General features: G+C 45.0%; 1 protein-coding gene across 3 annotated transcripts; it reads left to right on the top strand.

The window, feature by feature from the left end:
• The first annotated feature begins 3,974 nt into the window (after positions 1-3,974).
• On the top strand, positions 3,975-26,881 carry DNAJC22 (DnaJ heat shock protein family (Hsp40) member C22). Of its 3 annotated transcripts, none has more exons than XM_060195411.1 (4): positions 3,975-4,193; positions 7,232-8,169; positions 12,679-12,860; positions 26,681-26,881. In XM_060195411.1, exons 2-4 carry the CDS (start codon positions 7,330-7,332, stop codon positions 26,724-26,726), a joined length of 1,068 nt encoding a protein of 355 aa, XP_060051394.1. In that variant the 5' UTR covers positions 3,975-4,193; positions 7,232-7,329; the 3' UTR covers positions 26,727-26,881. The 3 variants fall into 3 exon arrangements, with proteins under 3 accessions (XP_060051394.1, XP_007528569.2, XP_060051395.1); XM_007528507.3 differs by lacking the exon at positions 26,681-26,881 and adding an exon at positions 13,394-13,597 and having other exon boundaries at positions 3,976-4,193; XM_060195412.1 differs by lacking the exon at positions 26,681-26,881 and having other exon boundaries at positions 3,978-4,193; positions 12,679-13,597.
• The last annotated feature ends 960 nt before the right edge of the window (positions 26,882-27,841 follow it).

Below are 27,841 nucleotides of genomic sequence, written 5' to 3'. Positions count from 1 at the left end.
ATGTTAACTGTAAGGATGCTGGTCTGGAGAATGGTTCCCTTGCATCATCTCTACCCCCAAATGCCACCCTCTTCTCGAAGCTTCTGAAAGTAGAGGGTGTTGTTTTCAGAGGCCCAAGACTCAGTTGCTGAGTCCTGAGGAAGGCCATGGTCACTGCAAGAATTCTCTACAGCCCACACCCTATGCACATACACTTGTGCAAATGGTCCCTTCCATAAGACCTGATCTCTAACATATGCACTTCCTGAGGCTGGTGGTTGTCCAGGAGAAGCAGGTGGGGCTCATGAGGGGGAGGAGTAGACGATCAAAGTTCCAAGAGAACCCACCTCTTCTGGGCTTGGGCTAGCAGCTTCTAAGGCTCCTTTGATTCAATTAATTTTCCAAATCCATATATATATATATATATATATATATACATACATATATTACAGAGAGGCAGAGAGAGTGAAAGACCACCAAACCAAAGCTTCCTTCAGTGTAGTGAGGGCTGGGCTTGAACCTGTGTAGTGCACATGGCAAAGCAGCACAGTATTGAAGTGAGCTCTTTTGCTGGTTCATCCAGACCACTTTACGGAAGACATGTTGATTTACACGATCTCATCATTCTAGAGGTAAAGTTTCACATCTCCCCCAAGTATTAGCACCTCTCACCCACTACCAGCATAGGATACTGGGTCCCTGGACACCCGTTCACCCCCCTCTCCCCTCCCCTCCTTCTGGGTCATTGGCTCTGTTGGAATAGCCCACAGTTTATTAATATTCCATCCTTACTTTGTTCACTAAGTCCTGGGACCCATTTGGATCTTAGGCCTAGTCACTAGTTGACACTTTGGGAGGATAATGTTAATTGTATTCTTTTTATATTATTTTATTTCTTTTGTTTATTATTATTTTTATATTTATTTATTAGATAGAGACAGACAGAAATGGAGGGGGGAGAGAGACAGACACCTGCAGCCCTGCTTCACCACTTGTGAAGCTTTCCCCCTGCAGGTGGGGTGTTACTTATATTCTAACTCCTCTTCCTAATTGCCTTCTTCCTCCACCTTGCTTACGCCCACTCACTTAGGCTCACTCTCAAATACCAAAGGATTGAGCCTGGCCTCCTCTCTAGTCTTGAATCTTCTGCCTCTGCAGGCAGTGTGAGAAAGACAGAGACAGAGACATACAGATTCTGTTTCCTTCGGTGTGTCTTCCAGCTACCTTCCTTTAGCCTTACTCTTCCTATCTCTTGGAGCCTCCACACCTTTGTCTCTGCACCTCTCTGTGTGTCTTAGTGTTTCCACCTGGGGCCGCCAGGAGAGAGGGACCAAGGCTTCCATCCTGCCTCCGCCCAGGCGGCCCTCAATAGAGGGCCAGCTAAGGTAGCTTCTCATTCAGGGCACAGGCGCCTGGTCGATGCCCTGCCTGCTGTCCGCCCGTCCCACTCCCCGAGCCGCCCTCCTCCAGCTCCTCCTCCCCTCCGCCCTCCTGGAAAAGGCAAATTTGACATTTTTAAATCCCGAGCCTTAGAGGGATCGATGCGGCCCGGGGGCCCCGCCCGGGGTCGATATTCCTGATTGGGAAGCGGCCGCGGCTCGGAGCCCGCGTGTAAATCACTCGCCTGGGGGAGGGGGTGCGGGCAGCCCACTGCGTCCGGGGCGCGCAGAGCCTGGCGGGGTCTGGCCAGGCCAGACCCGGGAACAGAGAGGAGGAGAGCGGCTGGCCTTAGAGACCCGGAGACTAGGCTGCCCAGGGACACCCCCCTCCACCAGCCGCCCCCGCCCGGCTCTGCCAACTTTGCTGGCCAGCTTCTGTCTCGCTTCAGCGGCCGCCACCCTCCGCTGCCCCTGGAGCCGCCGGGGAGGCCGGTGCCGGAGCCAGCCGAGCAGCCGCTCCTCTCCGGCCGTTCCCGCGGGGCCTGGGCTTCGCCGCGGCTGTCACGAAGCCGACAGGCCGGGCCGTCCGGGAGGGGCGGGCGGCGGGGAGAGGTGTGCGGGTGGGGGAGCAGGCTGGCGCGGCCGGGCTCCCAGCGGGCGCGCAACAGATGTCTGCGGGACTGAGGGACAGCGAGGCGGCCTGGAGCGCTGGGGGACGCGGGGTCGGGGACAGGCAGGTGCCGCTGGGCTGGAGGTTGGCCTGAACCTGGTAGCCGTCCGGCGAGGAGAAGCTGTTACCCAACGGCCCTCAGAGTTGGGACAAAGCCTTCTCCCCGTGACCAGCGCCGCACAGAACAAAAAAGAATGGGGGGGGGGGAGCGAGGTGGGGGAGGGGACCGGGAACTTTACGCCCCACCTACAACCAAGCGCCTTGGTTGTTTCAGGCCTCCAGTCCCTGCAGCTCCCTTGGAGAAACCGAGGCAGCCAAGGATGAGAATGAAGAAAGTGGAAAACGAGAACGACCAGGCTGGGGTGCAGGCGGGTATCTGTGTGCACCGGCCCGCCCCGGCGCGCCCCCACCTGCCTCGGCTCCTCAGATCCCCACCCCCCAACACCACCCCCCTTTGCGCCAGTTTATAGAACAACAATTTGGGGAAAACAATCCAGGCCCAGTGACGGCCCCGTAATTGTGACAAAGTGAGTGCGGGCGACTGGAGAGCACGGCGGGGCGGGAGCGCGGCGGGGCGAGGCGGAGAGGGCGCCTCCCGCCCGCTCCTTCGCATTCTGGTCACCTCCGGGCCCTCCCGGACTCTTCTGCAATTCTTCTCCCGGCCCCTCGCGCCTGCCTGCACTTGTTCCTTCATCGCTCTTCCCTTTCCGCCCGGCAGCAACCCAGTCCCCGAGCCGCCTCTGCCGCCGCTCCCTCTCCGACTTCTCTCCTCCGCCCCTCACTGTCTCTCCATCTCGGCACGCCCCTCGCCCGTGGGCCCCGGGCTCAATCCGTGTCTCCCCCGGCGAGCTAGGGCCTAGGCTTCCGCCCCGACCCCACTCCCGGGTGGTCAGCGCCTCCCTCACTCCCAGGTGCCCCCACGCCGCTCGCCCAGCCCGCAGCTAGTTTGTTTGTCCAGCGGCGGCCGCCGCCGCCCGAATGTTTGCAGAGCTTAGCGCGCCGCCGCGCAGTGCGGGCCCAATTAAGTCTCATTCATTATTCAGCACCCCCGTCCGCCCCCGCCCCCCATCTGCCAGCTCCCGCCTCCTTGGGGCCCCCTCCCAGCCCCGACTCCTCAGTGAGCCTTGGAAGGGGGGAACAATATGGTCAGCTGCACCCTCTCCCCAGGCCTGGATTAGGACCAAAGGGGAAGGAAGTGTATAGAAATCGAGGCACCCTGCTGAATTCAGGGAGATGGTAAGGGTGAGGCCCTCAGGCCCCCCTCCCACCCCACCCTCACCAAGTCAAGGCTGGAGACCTTGGACACCCAGACTTTTCCTTGACAGAGGAGACAGGTCTGCAAGGCCGTGTGACTTGGCCAAGGTCACGTGGCAGAGCCAGGACACTGTAGGTGCATGTGGTCAGTTAACTGCCTTTGGACTGAACCCTCGCTCTCCTGGCGGGGCGCCCACGCACCCCTATCTTTTTTGCCCATTCCACCCCTCGCACACAGCGCGACTCAGGCTGGGTTGGGAGGCTCTTCAGGGCTGAGACTTCGGTGAGGATCGAGTGGCCTCTGGTCCGCGGAGCTGGAGGACGGGCGGCTGGGCGAGCTCTGCAGAAGGCGGGGTCACCTCCAGCTGTGACTGTCTGGAGGAACTGGGGCGGCCTTGAAGGGGAGGGGAGTGAGGCGAGAGGAGAGTGCAGCCTGGAGTCAAGGGAGGGTCATCTCTCATCATTTGGGGGCTGGGGGTGAGGGTGTGAAAGAGGGTAATGGACAGCTTACTTTGCCTGTATTGGGAACCGCGTAGCCTGGTTTTGGCCTCTGGACAAGGTGAGTCTGGGACCCGCCCGGACCCACCCTTCTGTGCGCTGCAGCGCCACCTGGTGGCCGTGGTGCCGCGGTGCGGGCGCTCTGGGTGTGGGGCTGGCTGAACCTGGGCAGGTTGGAAAGGCCTGGGGAGACCCTGGGCGCGCGGGCAGCGCTGGCAGCAGCCTCCCAGGGTTCAAAGGTGAGCTCGAGCGGGCGGGCCCAGGCCTCGAGGACTGCCTCACTTCCGGGACACTGCAAACATGGAAACACAAAGTCCACTTGGATGAAAGTGGAGGCGGTGTGAGAGGGGCCATTTTGACTGAAATGCAAAGAAAGAAGTTGGTCTGCAGGGCATCCAGGTCGGGGTGCTCAGGTAAGGCGCTGCTCGCCCTGGAACCACCCACCACCCGGTACCAGGCCGCTCTGCCTGGAGGGGGAGACACTGGCAACCACTGTTGGCTCTAGGTTTGATCTTTTTTTTGGGGGGTAGGAGGTTCATTTGAGCACTCTGGAGAAACCTTTCAAGTCTGCCCTAGTAGGCTATGGTTAAGTTGTGGAGTTTCAGTGTCTAAGTCAAACTGTAATTTTAAAAAAAGATTTATTTATTTATTTATTTATGAATGAGGAAGAGAAGAGAGTGAAAGAACCAGCCATCACTCTGGCACATGTGCTGCGGGTATCGAACTCAGGACCTCATGCTTGAGAGTCCAAAGCTTTATCAATGCACCACCTCCCGGACCACAAAATGTAATATTTTTATCTCTTTAATTAGAGGAAATACAGGATGTCTTTCGAATTTGATTTGTGATCAGCATTTTCTGCCTGGAGAGATGGGAATTGGAAAGGGACTAACACCTTAGCTGAAGGACTTCAGGGCTGCCTCAGTTGTAATTAGGGCTGTTGTGAGTCAAGAGACGTTCCACATATGTTCCACATATAACTCTTTATTTTATTTATTTACTTATTTATTTATTGGATAGAGACAGAGAAATTGAGAGTGAGAGAGACACCTACAGCACTGCTTCACCACTCATGAAGCTTCCCCTCTGCAAGTAGGAGGGATGTCCTTGCAGAGGGTAACGTGTATTCAACCTGGTGAGTCACTGCCCAGCCCCCTTTGGACTCTAAAGGACCTTTTTAAAAAATATATATATATTTTAAATATTTATTTATTCCCTTTTGTTGCCCTTGTTGTTTTTTTGCCAGTTATTCTTGTTGTTGTCGTTGTTGGACAGGACAGAGAGAAATGGAGAGAGGAGGGGAAGACAGAGAGGGAAAGAAAGATAGATACCTGCAGACCTGTTTACCGCCTATGAAGTGACTTCCCTGTAGGTGGGGAGCCGGGGGCTTGAACTAGGAACCTTAGGCCGGTCTTTGCACTTTGTGCCATGTGCGCTTAACCCAATGTGCTACCGCCCAACTCCCTTTTTTAAATTTTTTACATTTATTTGCCTTCCATTTTTTAAAAAAGATTTTATTTTATTAATGAGAAAGATAGGAGAGAAAGAGCTCATGCTTGGGAGTCTAGTTCCTTAACCACTGCACCACCTCCCAGACCACTTATTTTCCCTTTTGTTGCCCTTTTTTTTTCTTGTTGTAGTTATTATTGTCATTGTTATTTTTTTTAAAAAGATTTTATTTATGAGAAAGATAGGAGGAGAGAGAAAGAACCAGACATCACTCTGGCACATGTGCTGCCGGGGATCGAACTCACGACCTCATGCTTGAGAGTCCAAAGCTTTACCACTGCGACACCTTCCAGACTACTGTCATTGTTATTGATGTTGTTGTTATTAGGTAGGACAGAGAGAAAAGGGGAAGAGAGAGAGGAGGAAAGATTGATGCCTGCAGACTTGCTTCACCTTAAATTTTTTTAAAAATATTTATTTATTCCCCTTTGTTGTTTTATTGTTGTAGTTATTCTTGTTGCCATCATTGTTGTTGGATAGGAGAGAGGAAATGGAGAGAGGAGGGGGAGAGAAAGACAGACACCTGCAGACCTGCTTCACTGCTTGTGAAGTGACTCCCCTGCAGGTGGGGAGATAGCGATCCTTACATGGGCCCTTGCGCTTTGCTTAACCATGTGTGCTTAACCTGCTGTGCTACCACCAGACTCCTTCTAAAGGACCTTTTAATCATTCCTGTTCACTCCATTCTCCCTAGGGTCTTCGTGGGTGGGGGGGACCACAGCGACCCTGGGGGAAGTCTGAAATTCAAGCTGCCTTTCTATTGTTTGTATGCTAAATCTTCAGTTATTCAACTGTGAGCATTTAAAGCATTCTCCTTGGAGCAGGAGGTAGCTCTCCCAGTAGGTAGAGGGCATATTTTACCTTGGGCTTGAAGGTTCACACCCCACCATTACCACCCCATGGGAGCCCCACCGTGCAAAGGAGGAAGCTTTGTGAGTGATGGAGCAGTGCTGTGGTGTCACCCTCCTTGTTTCCATCCCTCACCCTCTACAGAAATAAATAAATAACAACTTCTCCGTCAAATTTGAGGTTATTGCTTGTAATAATAATTGGGGCTGGGTGCTGGTGTGTTCATCTGAGCACACCTGCTACCATGTACATGAAATTGGGTTCAAGCCCCTGATCCTCGTCTGAAGGTGGGAAGCTTCACAAGGGGTGAAATTGTGTTGCAGGTGTCTATCTCTCTGGCTCTCTCTCTTTATATCTCCCTTCACTTGGTTTCTCTCTGTCTCCAATAAATGAATAAACAAAATATTTTTTTAATTTATTTTCCCTTTTGTTGCCCTTGTCTTTTTAAATTATTATTATTGTTGTTGTTGTTGTTGATGATGTTGTTGTTAGGACAGAGAGAAATGGGGAGAGGAAGGGAAGACAGAAAGACACCTGCAGACCTGCTTCACCACCTGGGAAGTGACTCCCCTGCAGGTGGGAAGCCGGGGTGCAAACCGGGATCCTTTTGCCGGTCCTTGTGCTTCGCACCACGTGTGCACTTAACCCACTGCGCTACCGCCCAACTCCCAACAAAATATATATTTTAAATATATCAGAAAGAAGAAATAAGGTGCTCGTTTGAGAGGTGTAGGAGAATCAGTATTTCAAGCACGCAAAAGGATAGCTGGGTTGGATTTTTATGGGAAGGAGAAATGGTTACTGTGTTGAGATCTGGATACTGCCTTTTTAAAAATTTATTATCTGTATTTAATTACTTATTGGATAGAGACAGCCAGAAATCAAGAGGGAAAGGGGAGATAGAGAGGGGAAGAGACAGAGAGACTCCAGCAATACTGCTTCACCATTCACAAAGCTTTCCCCCTGCAGGTGGGGACCGGGGGCTTGAACCCAGGTCCTTGTGCATTGTAACATGTGCACTTAACCAGGTGTGCCACCACCCGGCCCCTAGATATTGTTTTATGACTGTCTCATTGTTTTTTGTCCTCTTAAGGGTAACTTTGGAACCATGATGGCCTGGCTTCTCACAAAGGATTCTGAGCAATGGCAGGTGCCACTGGACTTGTGCTGAGATCCTTGACCTAGAGAAAGATGGCCAAGGGGCTCCTGGTGACCTATGTCCTCTGGGCTGTAGGGGGCCCTGCAGGGCTCCACCACCTGTACTTGGGGAGGGACAGCCACGCACTGCTCTGGATGCTCACCCTAGGGGGTGGTGGGCTGGGCTGGCTGTGGGAGTTCTGGAAGCTCCCAAGCTTTGTGGCTCAGGCTAACAGAGCCCAAGGGCAGAGGCGAGGTTCCAGAGGGGGGACGCCCCCACTGAGTCTCATTCGCTTTGCTGCCCAGATGATAGTGGGCATCTATTTTGGCCTCGTGGCTCTCATTAGCTTTTCCTTCATGGCCAACTTCTATATTGTGGGCCTTCCCCTTGCAGTTGGTTTAGGGGTCTTGCTGGTGGCTGCTGTGGGGAATCAGACCTCTGATGTTAAGAACACGCTGGGAGCTGCGTTTCTTACTTCCCCCATCTTCTATGGCCGCCCTATAGCCATCCTGCCCATCAGCCTGGCTGCCAGCATTACAGCCCAGAAGCACCGTCGCTACAAAGCTTCTGTTGGATCAGAGATGCTCAGTGTGCGGCTCTACCGCCTGGGCTTGGCTTACCTCGCTTTCACGGGTCCTCTGGCATATAGCATCCTCTGCAATACAACTGCCACCCTCAGCTATGTGGCAGAGACCCTTGGCTCCATCTTGAGTTGGTTCAGCCTCTTCCCCTTCCTTGGCCACTTCCTGGAATCTGTCTGCCTTTTGCCTTACCGGACATGGAGGCTGCTGGTGGGGAACCCTGGCTTCAGCAGCAGCTCCTTCCAGGAGTGGGAGAAGCTCTATGAGCTTGTTCAAAGCTTTCAGGAGGAGAAGCACCAGCTGGCTCACCAGGTAAGGCTTCTGTGTCCAGCATGCCTATGGAAGTCCAAGCTGTTGCCCTCATTTATGGCAGAACTGTTTTTCTTTCTTTTAAAAAATTTTAATTTAATTCATTTCTTTGCTTTGGGTGGAGACAAAGAAATTGAGAGGGGAGAGGGAGGTAGGGAGGGAGAGAGACAGAAACACCTGCGGGGGCCGCGCAGTGGCACACAGGTACTGAGCAAGAGTCCAGGTTCAAGGCCTCAGCTCCCCTCCTGCAGGGGGTCACCTCACAGGTGGTGAAGCAGGTCTGCAGGTGTCTGTCTTTCTCTCTCCTTCTCCTCTCTCAATTTCTTTTTTTTTTAATTTTATTTATTTTCCCTTTTGTTGTCCTTGTTTTTATTGCTGTTGTAGTTACTATTGTGGTTGTTACTGATGTCGTCGTTGGATAGGACAGAGAGAAACTGAGAGAGGAGGGGAAGACAGAGAGGTGGAGAGAAAGACAGACACCTGCAGACCTGCTTCACCACCTGTGAAGCGACTCCCCTGCAGGTGGGGAGCCAGGGGCTCGAACCAGGATCCTTATGCAGGTCCTTGTGCTTTGCGCCACCTGCGCTTAACCCGCTGCACTACCGCCTGACTCCCTCCTCTCTCAATTTCTCTCTGTCCTGTCGAAAAAATGGAAAAAAAAAAAGGCTGCCAGGAGCAGTAGATTCATGGTGCTTACACCAAGCCCCACTGATAACCCTGGATGAAGAAAGAAAGAGAGAAAGAAAAAAAGAAAGAAAGAAAGAAAGAAAGAGAGAAAGAAAAAAAGAAAGAAAGAAAGAAAGAAAGAGAGAAAGAAAGAAAGAAAGAAAGAGGAAGGAAGGAAGGAAGAAGAAAAGAAAAAAGAGACACTTGCAGACCTGCTTCACCATTTGTGAAGTTCTACCCTGCTGTTAGGGCCGGGGACTTGAACCTGGTTCCTTGTGCATGGTGAAGTGTGTGCTCCACTAGGCGACCGTCACCCAGCCCCTTTAGTGGGACTGTTATCATGCATGCTGGCTCCTGACTTCTTCGGTCTTTAGGGTGCAATGGGCGGAGGTGCGGGGCTATAGAAGTGGGAAAATGATTTGTGCACATAGTTTACTTTTTGTTGAGGAGGTTTGACATGAAGGATTCTCAATATCACGTATACACCTACCCACATAGCCACCGTTCATGTCAAGATAGGGAATCTTTCCAGTCCTAAGAAGCTTCCCTCATGCCTCTCTCTCCCCAATCTATACTTCCATCCTCAGAGGCATCTCTTTTCTGACTTCTGGTAGCCGAGATTGGTTTGTACCTATTCTTGTGCTTCATATCAATGGAACCATTTGGTATGTGTTCTTTTGTGTCTGACATCTTTGTTTCTTTCTTCTCATATTGTTGTATGCCATTGTAAACTGTTCTCCGTGATGCATAGCATCCCATCATCTGATGATGACACCACTCGTCTAGCCACAATTTTGTTAATGAATATTTGGGTTGTATCTAGTTTTGGGACATTCTGAACATAGGAATTGTATATATGAATATATTTTGCTAGGGAGTTGGGCAGTAGCGCAGCGGGTTAAGCGCACGTGACACAAAGTGCAAGGACCAGAGTAAGGATCCCAGTTCGATCCCTGGCTCTGCACCTGCAGGGGAGTCCCTTCACAGGCAGTGAAGCAGGTCTGCAGGTGTCTATCTTTCTCACCCCCTCTCTGTCTTCCCCTCCTCTCTCTATTTCTCTCTCTCCTATCTAACATCGATGACATCAACAACAATAATAACTACAACAATAAAACAACAAGGGCAACATAAGGAAATAAATAAATAAATATTAAAAAATAAATATATTTTACCTCCAGGGTTATTGCTGGGGCTCGGTGCCTGCACTATGAATCCACTGCTCCTGGAGGCTATTTTTCCCATTTTGTTGCCCTTGTTGGTATTGTTGATATTATTGTTGCCATAGCTGCTATTGTTGTTGTTAGGACAGAGAGAAATCAAGAGAGGAGGGGAAGACAGAAAGGAGGAGAGAAAGAGAGACACCTGCAGACCTGCTTCACTGCCTGTCCAAGGGTGCATAACTCGCTGCACTATCACCCGCTCCGTGTGTGTGTGTGTGTGTGTGTGTGTGTGTGTGTGTGTGTGTGTGTGTGTGTGTATTTGCCTCCAGGGTTATTGCCAGGGCTCGGTGCCTCCACTGCTCCTGGAGAGCATTTTTTCCCCTTTTTGTTGCCCTTGTTGTTTTATCATTGTTGTGGTTATTATTATTGTTGTTGTTGTTGCTGCTGCTGTCGTTGGATGGACAGAGAGAAATGGAGAGAGGAGGGAAGATAGAGAAGGGGAGAGAAAGATGGACACCTGCAGACCTGCTTCACCGCCTGTGAAGCAACTCCCCTACAGATGGGAAGCCATGGGCTCGAACCGGGATCTTTACACCGATCCTTGTGCTTTGCGATATATATATATAGATATATTTTTTTAATTTACTAAGATAGAAAGAAATTGAGAGGGGAGGGAAGATGGGGGGAGAAAGACAGAGAGACACCCTCAGCACTGCTTCACCTTCTGCTGGTGCAGACCAGTGGCTTGAACCCAGGTCCTAGAGCACTGTAATGTGTGCACTCTGCCAGGTGCATCACAGCCTGGTTCCGTCATTTATCTTACAAGATCTTGTCAAGGATGTGAAGTTCTAGACCAGAAAATGGACAGCTTAGGGAGGTCTGGTGGTGGCTCACCTGGTTGAGTGTACATGTTATAATGCTCAAGGACCTGGCTTTTAGTCCTGGTCCCCACCTGCAGCGGGAAAGTTTTGTGAGTGGTGAAGCAGTGCTGCCGGTGTCTCTCTGGTTCTCTCCCTATTTGCCACCCACTTTGCTCTTGATTTATCACTGCCCAGAAATTTATTTATCCAATAAAGATAATCTAAAAAACTTAAAAAAAAGAAAATGGGGGGCCAGACACTGGTGCACCAGGTTAAGCACACCTAGTACAAAATATAAGGACCCGGGAGTTGGGCAGTAGCGCAGTGGGTTAAGCGCACATGGCACAAAGCACAAAGACTGGCATAAGGATCCCTGTTCGAGCCCCCAGCTCCCCACCTGTAGGGGAGTCACTTCACAGGCAGTGAAGCAAGTCTGCAGGTGTCTATCTTTCTCTCCTCCTCTGTCTTCCCCTCCTCTCTTCATTTCTCTCTGTCCTAACAATGACAGCAATAATAACTACAAAAAAAAAAAAAAAAAAGCAAGGGCAACAAAAGGGAAAATAAATAAATAAAATTTAAAAAAATGTAAGGACCCTCACAAGGATCCCAGTTTGAGCCCCTGGATCACCAACCTGTAGGGGGTTTGCTTCATAAGTAATGAAGCAGGTCTGCAGGTGCCTTATCTTTCTCCCTCTCTATCTTCCCCTCTTCTCTCAATTTCTCTCTGTCCTATCGAAAAAGTGGCCACAGGTAGAGTGGATTCATAATACAGGCACAGAGCCCCAGCGATAACTCTGGAGGCAAAAAAAAAAAAAAAAAAGAACAACTGAGGGTGGAGGTAGCTGGCATAATGACTATGCAAAAAGAAAGATTCATATTTGAGGCTCTGAAATCCCAGGTTCAATCCCCCACACCACCATAAGCCAGGGCTGATTGGTGTTATGGTAAAAAAATATATATATATATGGACAGCTGAGGGGGCCAGGTAGTAGTGCACCAGGTTAGGTGCACACAGTGTGAAGCACAAGAATATGCTCAAGGATCCTGGTTCGAGCCCCCAGATCCCCACCTGCAAGAAGGTTGCTTTGCTAACAGTGAAGCAGGTCTGCAAGTGTCTATCTTTCTCTCTCCCTCTCTGTCTCCCCCTCCTCTCTCAATTTCTCTCTGTCCTCTCAAACAACAACAGCAGCAGCAACCACAACAATGGGGAAAAAAAGATGGCCGCCAAGAGCAGTGACTTCGTAGTCCAGAACTGAGCCTCAGTGATAACCCTGGAGGCAAAAGGAAAATGGACAGCTATGATTAAAGACAAATTCAAGGGAATCGGGCAGCAGTGCAGCAGGTTACGCACACGTAAAGTGCAAAGACCGGCATAAAGGTCTGTGTTAAAGCCCCGGCTCCCCACCTGCAGGGCGGGTTGTTTCACAGGCGGTGAAGCAGGTCTGCAGGTGTCTATCTTTCTCTCCCCCTCTCTGACTTCCCCTCCTCTCTCCATTTCTCTCTGTCCTATCCAACAACGACGACCTCAATAACAACAACAATAATAACCACAACAGCAATAAAAAACAACAAGGACAACAGAAGAGAAAATAAATAAATATTTAAAAAAAAAAAACGCAAATTCAGGTTCTTGCCATGAGATTCAAAACTTGTTCATATCTCAACAAGCTGGAGTTAATCTGAAACTCTGGAGCCTTCCTTCCCCATGAGCAAGTAGAAGTCAAGTCCAAAAACATAACCACATGATTTAATAAGGGGAGGATAAAGAGAACCAGATGCCTTGACAACTTCTGAGATCCTAATTTGGCAATTTCTGTTTCCCAAAGGTTCTGGGTCTCTCAGAAGGGACAACCAATGAAGAAATACATCGGAGATACCATGAGCTAGTGAAGACCTGGCACCCTGACCACAACCTACACCAAACAGAGGAAGCTCAGAGGCACTTTCTGGAGATCCAGGCTGCATATGAAATCCTGAGTCAGCCGAGGAAGCCCAGAGGGTCTGGGAGGTGAGAAGACACTTCTTAAATGTGGACTTTTCCTGGCAGAGAGGGGCATCTTGTTCCAGCCTAGTTCTACCTACTTGGAGCATCTGAACATTAAAGAAACTGTGTGTGTGTGTGGTGGGGGGACGGGCAGTAGTGGACTCAGGCTCAAACCCATGCTCCCCACTTGCAGGGGAAACGCTTCACGATCAGTGAAGAGGGTCTGCAGGTGTCTTATCTTTCTCTCCCTCTCTGTCTCTCCATCCTCTCTGAATTTCTCTCTGTTCTATATAATAAAAATAGATAAAGAAAAATAATAAAGGAAAATGGTCACCAGAAGTGGTGGAATCGTAGTGTCCACACAGAGCCCCATTGACTGGAGGCAAAAAAGAAAAAGAAAGAGGAAGGAAGGAAGGAAGGAAGAAAAGAAAGAAGCTGTGTGTTTGCAGTGGAGGTGAGAAATCCTTAATAGAGCTGAGAAAGCTATTGTGAAAGAACACGTTGTTCTCTCAAATTCCTGAGTTTCTGGATATTGTATTCCTGACCCTTTTTCTCAGATCCAGATGGCTAAATGGAAGATATCCTATAATGCCAATATGTATCTTTTAGAGAAGTGTCTGGAGAAGTGGGGGGCTCAGCAGGGAGGGCACAGGACTGACTGCAAGAGATTCTGGGTTTGATCCCCAGTACACATATGCTGAAGCAGTGCTCAAGTCTCTCTCCCTCTCACAAATAAACAAATAAACAAGCATTTAAAAATATTTACTTATTTATTTACTTTTGTTGCCTTTGTTTTTATTGTTGTTGTAGTTATTGTTGTTGCTATTGATGTCATTATTGTTGGATAGGACAGAGAGAAATGAAGAGAGGAGGGGAAGACACAGAGGGGAGAGAAAGACAGACAGTTGCAGACCTGCTTCACTGCTTATGAAGTGACTCCACTGCAGGTGGGGAGCCGGGGGCTCCAACCGGGATCCTTACTCTGGTCCTTACGCTTTGCGCCACATGCGCTTAACCTGCTGCGCTACAGCCTGACTCCCGATCACTTTCTATGGATGATTGAACAGGCTGAATTCTTAGGTCTTCCCAAAACCTGGGATCTAATTCTAAGCTACCCACCAAGCTCCTAGCAGCTCATAGTCTGGTGGCCATGATGATACATCTATCTATACCACAACTTTCTTTTTTATTATTACATATTTTATTTATTTTGAGAGAGATGCAGAGAGAGAGAAACAACAAAGCACTGCTCAGCTCTAGTTTATGGTGGTGCGGAGGACTGAACTTGGGACTTTGGAGCTTCAGGTATGAGAGTCTGTTCGGATAACCATTATGCTATCTCCCCTGCTCTCAATTTTTTTTTTTTTTTACCAGATCCCTACTCAGCTCTGGCTTATGGTGATGCAGGAGACTGAACATGGGACTTAGAAACCTCAGGCATGAGAGTCTCTTTGCATAACCATTATGCTATCTACCCTGACCCATTTACTACAATTTTTTAATGTATTTATTTATATTTATTTATTCCCTTTTGTTGCCCTTGTTGTTTTATTGTTGTAGTTGTTGTTGATCTCGTTGTTGTTGGATAGGACAGAGAGAAATGGAGAGAGGAGGGGAAGACAAGGGGAGAGAAAGATAGACACCTGCAGTCCTCTTGGCATGACTCTGAGCCGCTCCGGGTCTGCTTTTTGCCTTGTCACCCAGGAAGGTTGCACTTAGCTCACCCTTAAAGCTTTCTCAACATTGCATTCTAGGTACCTAACTTTATAGCTGAGACTTGTGCTAACTAGTTTGCCCTCTTGTGGACACTGTCTTGGAAAGAAAACATTTAATTGTTGGAAGAACAGTATAATAACAATCCCACCTCATCTCCACATCTAAAATGTGCCTGCATTAAATTGCTTTCATGTATACTCATGTTCTTGCCCAGTGCTTGCTCATCCATTAGTGTACAGAACCCATTTCTTACAGGACTGAATCATATCAAGGACAATTTTGTATATTTCCCTCCTCATTGAATCATAAGCAATTTTTTTCTTGCATTTTGCTATGAGAGGCTTCACAAATATGTATAGGCCATTTTTATTAGACTAAAAATAATAAAGTTACTTATAAAACAATATATTCATATATCATGAAATATAAATTGCATACTATAAGATCCACTCCTTTAAGATATATAATTTGGGGGTTGGATGGTAGCATAGCAGGTTAAGTGCAAAGACTGGCTTAAGGATCCCGGTTTGAGCTCCCGGCTCCCCACTTGCGGGGGGGGTGGGGGGGGTGGGGGGGGTGGGGGGTGGGGGGAGTGGGGGGGTGGGGGGGAAGGGGGCGTCACTTCACAGGCAGTGAAGCAGGTCTGCAGGTGTCTATCTTTCTCTCCCCTCTCTGTCTTCCCCTCCTCTCTCCATTTCTCTCTGTCTTATCCAACGCCAATGACATCATCAACAACAACAATAATAGTAATAACAAGAAGGGCAAGAAAAATGGCCTCAGGAGCAGTGGATTCGCAGTGCCAGCACCGAGCCCTAGCAATAACCCTGGAGGCAATATATATATAATTTGGGTCTGGGTGGTGGAGCACTGAGTTAGATCACACTGTGCTCGGCAACGTGTAAGGACTGGGGTTCAAGTCTCTGGTCCCCACCTGTACGGAGAGAAGCTTTATGAGCAGCGGAGCAGTGCTGCAGGTCAATCCCCAGTGGTGACCTGAATTACAAAAAAAAAAAATCCTCCATTGTCATATTCTGCAATATCACAAAATAAGAATTTTTCTAAAAGATACCCAATTAGGAGCCGGGTGGCTTAAGCGCACGTGGCGCAAAGCGCAAGGAGCGGCGGATGGATCCTGGTTCGAGCCGCTGGCTCCCCACCTGCGGGGGAATCTCTTCACAGGCGGTGAAGCAGGTCTGCAGGTGTCTGTCTTTCTCTCCCCCTCTCTGTCTTCCCCTCCTCTCTCCATTTCTCTCTGTCCTATCCAACAATAACGGCAACAATAACAACAACAATAATAACGACGATAAACAACAAGGGCAGCAAAAGGGAAATTAAAAAAAAAAAAAAGATGCTCAATACAGTAATTTTTAGTATACTCATAAATTTGTGTAACCATTTATACTAATTCTGGAATATTTCCACCACCCACAAAACCTCATATCCATTAGCAGTCACTTCTCTCTTTCTCCCAGTCCCTGGAAACTATTGGAGTGTCTGAAAAGTCATGACATTTTTTTCTGTTTTCCTTTTCTCATTTTTTTAATTAAAAAAAATATTTATTGGGGGTTGGGCGGTGGCGCAGTGGGTTAAGCGCACGTGGCGCAAAGCGCAGGGACCGGCGTAAGGATCCCGGTTCGAGCCCCGGCTCCCCACCTGCAGGGGAGTCGCTTCACAAGCGGTGAAGCAGGTCTGCAGGTGTCTGTTTTTCTCTCCCTCTCTCTGTCTTCCCCTCCTCTCTCCATTTCTCTCTGTCCTATCCAACAACGAATTGCGTCAACAAGGGCAATAATAATAACCACAACGAAGCTACAACAAGGGCAACAAAAGGGGGGGAAAAATGGCCTCCAGGAGTGGTGGATTCATGGTGCCGGCACCGAGCCCAGCAATAACCCTGGAGGAGGAAAAATATATATATATATTTATTTATTCCCTTTTGTTGCCCTTGTTTTATGGTTGTAGTTATTATTGTTGTTATTGATGTCGTTGGATAGGACAGAGAGAAATAGAGAGAGGAGGGGAAGATAGAGAGGGGGAGAGAAAGACAGACACCTGCAGACCTGCTTCATCGCCTGTGAAGTGACTCCCCCGTAGGTAGGGAGCCGGGAGGGGCGGGCTCGAATCGGATTCCTTAGCCTTTCCTTGTGCTTTGCGCCATGTACACTTAGCCTGCTGCTCTACTGCCCAACTCCCTTTCTGTGTTTTTCTATGCAAAAATGTGTCATGAATTTCCTGACAACCTAGTACTAATCTTTCTTTCTCTATAGATTTGTCTATCCAGGTCATTTTATATACATAGGATCATACAACATGACTCCTTTTGTGTCTGTTTTGTTGTTTTTATTGTTATTTTGGCTTAGCTAATGTTTTCAAAGTTCATTAATGTTGTAGAATAGATAATATGTGTGTGTAGTTTTATTTTTTCCAATATTACATTATATTTTAGTGATGTATAATATTCCCATTTTAGGGATTTATATATGCTTTTTGTTACAAAGAATGCTGTCCTGATATATTTTTAAAATATTTTGTTTATTTTTTAATGAAAAGGATAGGAGGAGGGAGAGAGGGGAAGAGGGAAAGGGCGAGGGAGAAGGAGGGAGAGACAGAGAGAACCAGAATATCACTCTAGTACATGTGCTTCTGGGGATTGAACTCAGAACCTCATGCTTGACAGCCCAACACTTTATCCATTGCACCACCTCCCAGACCACCTGTCCTTATATCTTCATGTTTCTAATCCATCTATTTTCTTGAATTATTTCAGAATAAATTCCTATGGGTGGAATTACTGGGTCAAAGGGTATGAACATTTTTATGGCTTTTGTCAATATTGCTCTTAAATTGTGATGCCCAGAACTAAATGCAATTCTCAGATGTGTTCAGACAGAACAGTGTGCTTGCTGTGGAGCTATTAAGTTCTCAAGGTCTAGACAATATAGCATCATTTAAATCAAGCAGTGTAAAAATGTATTAGCTTTTGTTATTGTTGTTGATCTGATAGCTAAGTAAGACCCTTAGGTGTTTTCCTGAACACACTGTCTTAAAGCTATGCTTGCTTCTACTCTTGAGTTCTCCAGGACTTAAATTTAATATTTTTTTGTTTTCTTTTTTCATTAACAGTGGATGATGGTCTTAGCAAGCTAGTAGGAACTATGGTTTTGTTTTTGTTTTTTTGCAGTCTTAGCTAAGAACTGCAGATGGCGCTTTAAGGCTGTCACAAGAGTAAAATTTGTCTCCATTTTTTAGGCTCTGGGAGCAGCTCCTCTCTGGTAGGTTCATTAGCAGTGCTCCCCTTTTGTTGAGGAAAGGGCTCCCATGAAGCTAACTGAAGTGCTAACTGAAGCCTGCTTTGTAGGAGATGTGGGGCCAGTCTGCTTCCTGTAAGAGATTTGCTCCACTATACGGTTCATGCCATTGCTTTGGCATGTGTAAGTTCACACCCTGAGCTTCATTTGTTGCCTGTTTTTCTTTCTTTCTTCTTTTCTTGTTCCATGTGATCTATTTTAGTTACTTCAAGTGATTATAACTTAGAAAAATATTTTATTCATGGACCTTGAAAAAATCATGTTGAGTGAAATAAGTCAGAAACAGAAGGATGAATATGGGATGATCTCACTCTCAGCCTGAAGTTGAAAAACAAGATTAGAAAAGAAAACACAAGTCGAACCTGAAATGAAATTGGAGTATTGCACCAAAGTAAAAGACTCTGAGGTGGGTGGGTGGGGAGAATACAGGTCCATGAAAGATGATGAATGACATAGTGGGGGTTGTATTGTTAAATGGGAATCTGGGGAATGTTATGCATGTACAAACTATTGTATTTACTGTTGAATGTAAAACATTAATTCCCCAATAAAGAAATAAATTATTTAATAATAAATTATTTAAAAAAACCATATTACAGAATAAGCAGGAATTTGTTATACCTTATTTATTTATTTTTGCCTTCAGAATTATCGTTGGGGTTTGGTGCCTGCACTACAACTGGAGGCTATCTTTCCCATTTTGTCACCCTTGTTGTTGCTGTTGTTGGACAGGACAGAGAGGAAGGGAAGACAGAGGGGGTAGAGAATGACGCTTGCAGACCTGTAAAAAAAACTTTAAAAAATATTTTATTCATTTCATTTTTTTAAAAATAATTTAAACACCCTCTCCAGCATTTGCTGCTGTTACCTTTTCTGATGTATGACATTCTCAAAGGAGTGAAGTGATATCTCATTGTTGTCTTGATTCGCATTTCTCTGACAATCAGAGACTTGGAGCATTTTTTCATGTGTTTCTCGCCCTTTTGGATCTCTTCTGTGGTGAATATTCTGTCCAAGTCCTCCTCCCATTTTTGGATGGGGTTATTTGTTGTCTTGTTGTTGAGTCTGGCAAGCTCTTTATATATGTTGATTTTATCTGATGTATGGCATGTAAAGATCTTCTCCCATTCTGTGAGGGGTCTCTTGGTTTGGGTAGTGGTTTCTTTTGCTGTGAAGAAGCTTTTTAATTTGATGTAGTCCCATAGGTTTATATTTGCCTTAGTCTTCCTTGTAATTGGATTCGTTTCATTGAAAATGTCTTTAAAATTTATGCGGAAAAGAGTTCTGCCAATATTTTCCTCTAAGTATCTGATAGTTTCTGGTCTAACATCCAAGTCCTTGATCCACTTGGAATTTACTTTTGTATTTGGTGAAATACAGTGATTCAGTTTCATTCTTCTGCATGTTTCAACCCATTGTTTCCAACACCATTTGTTGAAGAGACTCTGCTTTCCCCATGTAATAGTCTGGGCCCCTTTGTCAAAGATTAGATGTCCATACGTGTGGGGCCTCATTTCTGGGCTCTCAATTCTATTCCACTGGTCAGTGTGTCTGTTCATGTTCCAGTACCAAGCAGTTTTGATGACAATGGCCCTATAATACAGTTTGAGATCTGGGAGTGTGATGCCTCTGGTTCTGTTCTTTTTTCTCAAGATTGTTTTAGCAATTCTAGGTCTTTTCTGGTTCCAGATAAACATTTGTAGCATTTTTTCTATTCTCCTACAAAATGTGCTTGGGATCTTGATGGGGATAGCATTAAATTTGTAGATGGCTCTGGGTAATATATTCATTTTGATGATGTTAATTCTTCCAACCCATGAACATGGAATATCTCTCCACTTCTTTGTGTCTTTTTCAATTTCTTTGAGTAGTGACTCATAATTTTCAGTATACAAGTCTTTCACTTCTTTGGTTAGGTTTACTCCTAGATATTTTATTGTTTTTGTTGCTGTAGAAAAAGGAACTGATTTCTGGATTTCAATTTCTTCTAACTTAGTGTTTGCATAGAGGAATGCCACTGATTTTGAATGTTAATTTTATAGCCTGACACATTACTGTATTGCCTGATGATTTCCAAAAGCTTCTTGCTGGATTCCTTAGGTTTTTCCATGTATACTATCATGTCATCTGAAAATAAGGAGAGTTTGACTTCTTCTCTTCCCATCTGTATGCCTTTAATTCCTTGCTCCTGCCTGATTGCTATGGCAAGAACTTCCAACACTATGTTGAATAGTAATGGTGATAGTGGGCAGCCCTGTCTAGTACCTGATCTGAGGGGAAATGCTTCCAGTTTTTCACCATTGAGTATGATGTTGGCTGTAGGTTTGCTATATATAGACTCCACTATCTTCAGGAATTTTCCATCTATTCCCATTTTTTGTAGTGTTTTGATCATAAAGGGATGTTGTATTTTGTCAAAGGCTTTCTCTGCATCTATTGATATGACAATGTGGTTTTTGGTCTTGCTTTTGTTGCTGTGGTGGATCACATTGATTGATTTATGTATATTAAACCAACCTTGCATGCCTGGGATAAACCCCACTTGGTCATGATGAACAATCGTTTTGATATACTGCTGTATCCGGTTGGCTAGAATTTTGTTCAATATTTTCGCATCTAGTTCATCAGAGATATTGGTCTGTAGTTTTCTTTTTTGGTTGTGTCCCTGTCTGCTTTTGGTATCAGGGTGATGTTGGCTTCATAGAAGCTGGCAGGGAGTATTCCAGTGTCTTCAATCTTCTGGAAGACTTTTCAAAATAGAGGTATTAGTTCTTCTTTGAAGGTTTTGTAGAATTCATTTGTAAAACCATCTGGTCCAGGACTTTTATTTTTGGGAAGATTTTTGATAACTGTTTCAATTTCATTAGCTGTGATGGGCCTGTTCATGTTATCCACTTCCTCTTGACTTAGTTTTGGAAGTTGGTAGATATCTAGGAAATCATTCATTTCTTCCAGGTTCTCTAGCTTGGTGGCATATAGTTGTTCATAGAAGCCTCACATGATATATTGAATTTCTGCAGTGTCTGTTGTGATATCTTCTCTTTCACTTACTATCCAATTTACTTGGGTCTTCTCCCTTTTTTGTTTTGTGAGTCTGGCTAAAGGCTTGTCGATTTTGTTTACTCTTTCGAAGAACCAACATTTACTTTCATTGATCTTTTGTATGGTTTTCCTATTCTCAATGTTATTTATTTCTGCCCTAACTTTAGTGATTTCTGTCCTTCTGGTTGCTTTAGGATTCCTTTGTTGTTCTTCTTCTAGGTCTTTAAGATGTGCAATCAGGCTGTTTATTTGTGCCTTTTCTTGTTTCCTAATGTGTGCTTGTATAGCTATGAACTTCCCTCTTAGGACTGCTTTAGCTGTGTCCCAAATATTTTGATAGCTTGTGTCTTCATTTTCATTGAACTCTCGAAACATTTTGATTTCTTCCTTGATTTCCTCTTTGACCCAGAAGTTGTTAAGAAGTGTACTGTTGAGCTTCCACATTTTGGCACTGTTACTAATCTTTTGTTGATTGTTAAGTGTTAGTTTAATTCCACTGTGGTCTGAGAAGATGCTTGGGATGATTTCAATGCTCTTGAATTGGCTGATGCTGTCTTTGTGGCCTAACATATGGTCTGTCCTTGAGAATGACCCATGTGAATTTGAGTAAAATGTGTATTCCAGTTTCTTGGGATGAATGACTCTGAAAATGTCCAATAGTTCTAGTTTATCTATCTCTTCATTTAGCTCCCTTATGTTTTTACTGATTTTCTGCCTGGATGATCTGTCAAGTTGAGATAGTGGGGTGTTGAAGTCCCCTACTATGATTGTGTTACTGTTAATATATTGCTGTAGCTCTTTCAGTAGAAGTTTGATGTATTTAGATGGCTTCTCATTGGGTGCAGAGATGTTAATAATTGTTAAGTCCTCTTGATTGACTGATCCTCTGAGCATTAAGTAGTGTCCATTCCTATCTTTTTTAATCTTATCTATTTTAAAGTCTATCATGTCAGATATGAGAATAGCTGTTCCTGCCCTTTTTTGTGGGCCATTGGCTTGTATGATAGTTTTCCATCCTTTCACTTTAAGTCTGTGTTTGTCTTGTTGAGTTAGGTGAGTTTCCTGTAGACAACATATTGTTGGGTTGTGTTTTCTGATCCATCTTCCTACTCTGTGTCTTTTAATAGGTGAATTCAGGCCATTCACATTTATTGATATCAAAGATTGAAGATATTTTAACGCCATTCTTGTAGAGTTTTAGAGTGTTTTGATATATATGTCCTATTTGTGGTGGTCTGGTTGTTTATAGGAGACCTTTCAGAACTTCTTTCAGGGCAGGCTTGGTGATGGTTGCTTCCTTCAACTGTTGCTTGTCTGAGAAGGTTTTGATGCTTCCATCTAGTCTGAATGACAGTCTAGCAGGATATAGTATTCTTGGCTGAAAGCCTTTCTCATTGAGCACTCGATAGATATCTTGCCATTCTCTTCTGGCCTGTAGTGTTTGTATGGAGAAGTCTGCTGCTAATCTTATGGGTTTTCCTTTGTAGGTGACTCTTTGTTTTTCTCTTGCAGCCTTGAGGATCCTTTCTTTATCCTTATTCCTTTCCAATCTAAGTATGACATGTCTTGGTGTCTTTAGGTCTGGGTTAATTCTGTTTGGGACCCTCTGGGCTTCTTGAATCTTTATGTCTTTGGTGTTGTCTAGACTAGAGAAATTTTCAGCTATTAATGGCCTGGAGAATGCTTTCTTCCTCTCCTTCTCTTTCTTCCTCTGGTAAGCCAATAATGCGTATATTGTTTCTTTTGAAGTCATCCCATAGGACTCTGTTGTTGTTTTCAGCATCTCTTAATCTCTTTTTGAGATCTCTTTCTTTTTTAGTTGTCTCTAATTCATCCTCAATCTTGCTAATTCTGTTTTCAGCTTCATAGATTCTATTCTCTCTGCCCTCTACTGCTTTCTGGAGTTCATCTATTTTGTTGCCCTACTCTGATACTGTTTTAGCTTGTTTAGCTAGTTGCCTTCTTAGCTCAGCGATTTCAGCTTTCAGCTCTCTAATAACCATGAGATAATTAGAATTTTCTTCCATATTCTCATTTGTTGTTCCTGCATTTCTGATTACAATTTTTTCAAATTCTTTACTCACTCCTGTTATTATTTCCTTAGCTAATGTTTGGATGTTGAACTCATTGTTTTGTGCTTCATCCTCTGGAGGACTTTTAGCTGGACTCTTGTCCTGGTTCGAGTTTCCAATATTTTTTCTTGTTGTTTTAACCATTTTATATATTATGTTATGAGTTCCCTTTATCAGTACTTTTCAAATTATTGATTACTATTGCCTGGATTGACTTGTGTCTAAGTAATTTAATTAAAGGGTTTGCCGTGGTGGAAGTTAACAGTTTTTTCAATCCCTGAGTTGGAGCTCAGTGGTATAAAAGCCTCTTTTTTTTTTCTTCCCTGTAGGCTATGGGAGCCTGAGGGCTTTTAAACTATTAGTAGGCTTCTTAGCTTAATCACTGACTCCTGACTAAGAGATAAAGCAGGGTGTGGCAGAGATAATCCAGTGGTATGCAAAGAGACTTTTACAGCCCCTTAGCTATGCCACGGAGGTATAGGTCTTCTCCTGAGTTTCCCAGTTAGATCTCTGTCCCCTGGTGTCCCTCCCTGTTGCTGCTCCAGATTCTGAGGGTAGTAGCAATGGAGACTCAAGAGTTGTACTTGGTGAGTCTCTGGGGAGTCCTTTCCTCCCTTCAGCTGTCCCCTTGTTGTGGAGCAGACTAGAGGTGGTGTCTTCACTGATAAACTGTTGAACTGTTAGCAGTCACTTAATCTCTCCTTAGGCCCTTCTCTCCTCTCTGTCACCAGCCTCCCGTGTTTGTACTCACGGGTGATTTACTGGGTTCCTGTGGTCATTCTAGTCCTGTCTTGTTTCGGTCCGGGTGGTCTCCTTTGGTATTCCTGGCATTCTCCTGCCCAGAATTAGCCTCCAATCTGGATCACTAAAAGAATCTGGTTAGTCTCTTGATCTTGGACTTCCCAACCATGGCATCCTATTCATTTCATTTTAATGAGAGAGAGACTGAGACCAGAGCACTGCTCCGGTTTAGTTTATGGCAGTGCCAGGAATTGAACCTGAGACCTTGGAACCTCACACGTGTCTTCTACATAACCACTGTGCTGTGTTCCCAGTCTGTGATTATAACCCTTCAACTACCTGATTTTTTTTTTTTTACTCTGTTTTTATAGCGCTAAGGCCTCACATACATGCATAATTTCAGTGCCCCAAGCCACCTTTTCCATGAGCTAGACAGACAGAGTCTTGCAGCACCAAAGTGTCCTCATATGGTGAACTGGAAACTGGCTCCCCACATGGCAAAGTGCATTCTACCTGGTGAACTATCTCTGTCTCTAGCTGGATTTATGTGTGTTCTGCAAAAGTTTGTTTGCTTTTTATTATAACATTTATTTTTAATATTTTATTTATTAATGAAATAGAGAGATACTAGAGCATTTCTCAGCTCTGGCTTATGGTGGTGTTGAGAATTGAATCTGGCATGTCAGAGCTTCAGGCATGATAATATTTTGCAGAACTATACGCTATCTCCCCTATCCTGGATTTGCTTAACAAAAGCAGAACATTTTTATAGGGTTCTAGTTTATTTTTTCTCCACTTTTTTATTTGTTATTAATGGTAGGTGACAAGGTTGCTCCCCCCCCAAGTTCTTGTGTATCAGATTTCTTTTTTTTGTGTGTATCAGATTTCTTGATTTCACAAAACCATCTGGTAGTTCTTTTTAAAAAATTAAAAAAATATATTTATTCCCTTTTGTTGTCCTTGTTTTATTGTTGTAGTTATTATTGATGTTGTTGTTGTTGGATAGGACAGAGAGAAATGGAGAGAGGAGGGGAAGACAGAGAGGGGGAGAGAAAGATAGACACCTGCAGACCTACTTCACCACCTGTGAAGCGACTCCCCTGCAGGTGGGGAGCCGGGGGCTCGAACCAGGATCCTTACACCAGTCCTTGCGCTTTGCCCCACGTGCACTTAACCCGCTGAGCTACCTACTGCCCAACTCCCTGGTAGTTCTTTTTTTATCTATTATTTCACTAAGCATAATCACCTCAAGTTCCATCCACTTTGTCCCAAATGACACAATTATCATCTTGTTTGATTTCAGAGTAGTATTTCATAAAATATATATCCCATATCTTCTTTCACTAGTCATCTGATGGACATTTAGGCTATTGTGGATAATGTGGCCATGAACAGAGGGGTGCATATGCCCCTTTGAATTAGTGTTTGATTGTCCACTGGCCTAAGAGTGGTTTTGCTGGATAATAAGGTAATTACTTTATTTAATTATTTAGTCTTGTTCGTTTCATTTTTTTTACTGAAGCACTGCTCAGCTCTGGCTTATGGTGGTGTAGAGAACTGAAATTTGGACTTGGAGCCTCAGGCATGAGAGTTTCCATGACCATTATGCTATCTACCCCTGCCCCATTTTTATTTGTTTAAGGACCCTCCTTATAGTCTTTCAAAGGGGCTACATCAGTTTGCATTCCCGTCAGCACTACAGCAGAATTTATTTTTCTTCATAACCTTCCAACACCTGTTATTTCCTGGCTTGTTGATGTAAGTCATTCTCTCAAGTGTGAAATGGTATCTCGGTATAGTTTTAATTTGCATTTCTCTAGTACTATGTGCACTTAACTGGGTATGCCACTGCTTACCCCCTTGTATATCTCTTTAGAAAACTGTATTTCTTTTCTCTTCTCTTCTCTTCTCTCCTTTTCTTTTTGCCTGCAGCGGGGCTTGGTGCCTCCACCACGAATCCACTGCTCCTAGAGGCCATTTTTTCTCTTTTGTTACCCTGGTTGTTTACCTTTGTTGTGGTTATTATTATTGTTTTTAATGTCGTCATTGTTAGATAGGACAGAGATAAATGGAGAGAGGAGGGGAAGACAGAGAGGGGGAGAGAAAGACAGACACCTACGAACCTGTTTCACTCCCCTGGCTCGAACTGGGATCCTTCTGCCCATCCTTGAGCTTTCCGCCAGGCAGTGGTGTACCCAGTTAAGAGCACATAATACTAAGCACAAGGATCTGGGTTCAAGCCGTTGGCTCTCCACCTCTCTCTACCTCCTCTCTGTTTCCCTCCCTCCCCATATATATATATATATATTTATAGAAATAATAGTCAACCCATATCTACAACCTTGGGAGAACTACTGTAGCTTCCAATGGAGAAAATGGGAATACAGAACTCTGGTGGTGGGAACAGCACAGAATTATACCCGTTATCTTATAATTTCATAAATAATTATTTAGTCACTAATAAAATAAATAAAAAGCTTTGGTGCTGTGGTCTCTCTCTCTCTGCCTCTATCTAAAATAAATAAGCAGATAAATAAACAAAATAGACAGTATCGGGGGCTGGGTGCTGGCACACCTGGTTGAGTGCACATGTTACAATGCTCAAGGACCTGGGTTCGAACCCCCGGTCCCCACCTGCAGGAGGAAAGCTTTGCAAGTGGTGAAACTGTGCTGCAGGCATCTCTCTGTCTATCACCCCTCCCTCTCGATTTCTGGCTGTCTCTATCCAATAAAAAAAAAAAAGCTAATAAAAATTAAAAAAAAATAGACGGTATCTACTGAATATTCTTACATAGTATAAATAGTCCAAGCAAAGGGAAAAGCACTTGTTCTCTGATGGTCTTTGTGCGTGTTATGCTTCGTAGTGACAGCTTTGGTAACAGTGACTTAAAAATTAACTCATGTTCTTTAATTGTAATTATTGATTACCAATTATATAAATTAATGAGTAAAATTTTTGTCTTTATAGTTTCACTTCAGTCTCCTTTTATTTCTGGAGAAAACATGAAATCTGAAGGTCAATCATTTCAGATATAAAATATCAACTCAAAACAAAACCACAAGAATGGTGTCAAGGATCTGTCTGAAAAATATACAGCTAGGTTTGGAGCCAGTGGTGGTACACCTGAAGAGCACATAGGTTACCATGTACAAGGACCTGGGCTCAGGGTTCTCAGTGAAGCAGTGCTACAGGTGTCTGTCTTTCTCTATCCTTTTTTCCCCCTCCCAATTTCTCTCTCTATAGGGATAGAATTAGGTTCATTTAATACTTACAGAGTATATCTGCCAAGCTGAAGACTATTATACTTTATCTTTGTTTTGTTCTAGTTTTGCCATTCAGTCACTAGGTAGATAATCTGAGGTAAGTTATTTTTCTTAAGGGAGAACAGGCATTTATAGTCATTTTGGAAATGTAGACTTTTTATGTTTTCTTCAGAGTAGGTCACAAATATTATATGTTGCATATTCCTCCTTCTTATTATTTTTTACCAAGGTACTGCTCAATTCTGGCTTATGGTGGTGCAGGGGATTGAACCTGGGGGGATCTTGGAGCTTTGAGTCTTCTCCACCTCCTACTTTTCATTATTATTACTACTATTACAATTACTACTGCTTTTACTAATACTACTACTTCTACTTTAGTGGTACTCAGTTCTTTTCACTGCTCCAGGCTGACACTTTTTCCCATTGTTTTTATTTGCTGGTGGTGGAGAAGGGGGGATTGGGAGAGGGAGAGAGAAAAAGAGAGAGGCATCACAGCACTAGGACATCTCCTAGAGCCATGTTACTTACTGCCTTATGGTGCTGGAGTTCAAACCTGGGTTATGAACCTGGCAAGGCACACATCCTACCAGGTGAGCTGTCCTCTGGCCCTCCCGCTTTATTTATTTATAATTTTTTATTATTTATTAATTTTTCCTTTTGTTGTCCTTGTTTTTTATTATTGTTGTAGTTTTTATTGTTGTTATTGATGCCGTCATTGTTAGATAGGACAGAGAGAAATGGAGAGAGAAGGGAAAGACAGAGGGGAGAGAGAAAGACAGACACTTGCAGACCTGCTTCACCGCCTATAAAGTGACTCCCCTGCAGGTGGGGAGCCAGGGGCTCGAACTGGGATCCTTAAACCGGT

The sequence above is a fragment of the Erinaceus europaeus genome, chromosome 7 (assembly GCF_950295315.1).
Source record: "Erinaceus europaeus chromosome 7, mEriEur2.1, whole genome shotgun sequence".
NCBI classification, from domain to species: domain Eukaryota; kingdom Metazoa; phylum Chordata; class Mammalia; order Eulipotyphla; family Erinaceidae; genus Erinaceus; species Erinaceus europaeus.
This window is presented reverse-complemented; position numbering and strand designations above follow the sequence as displayed.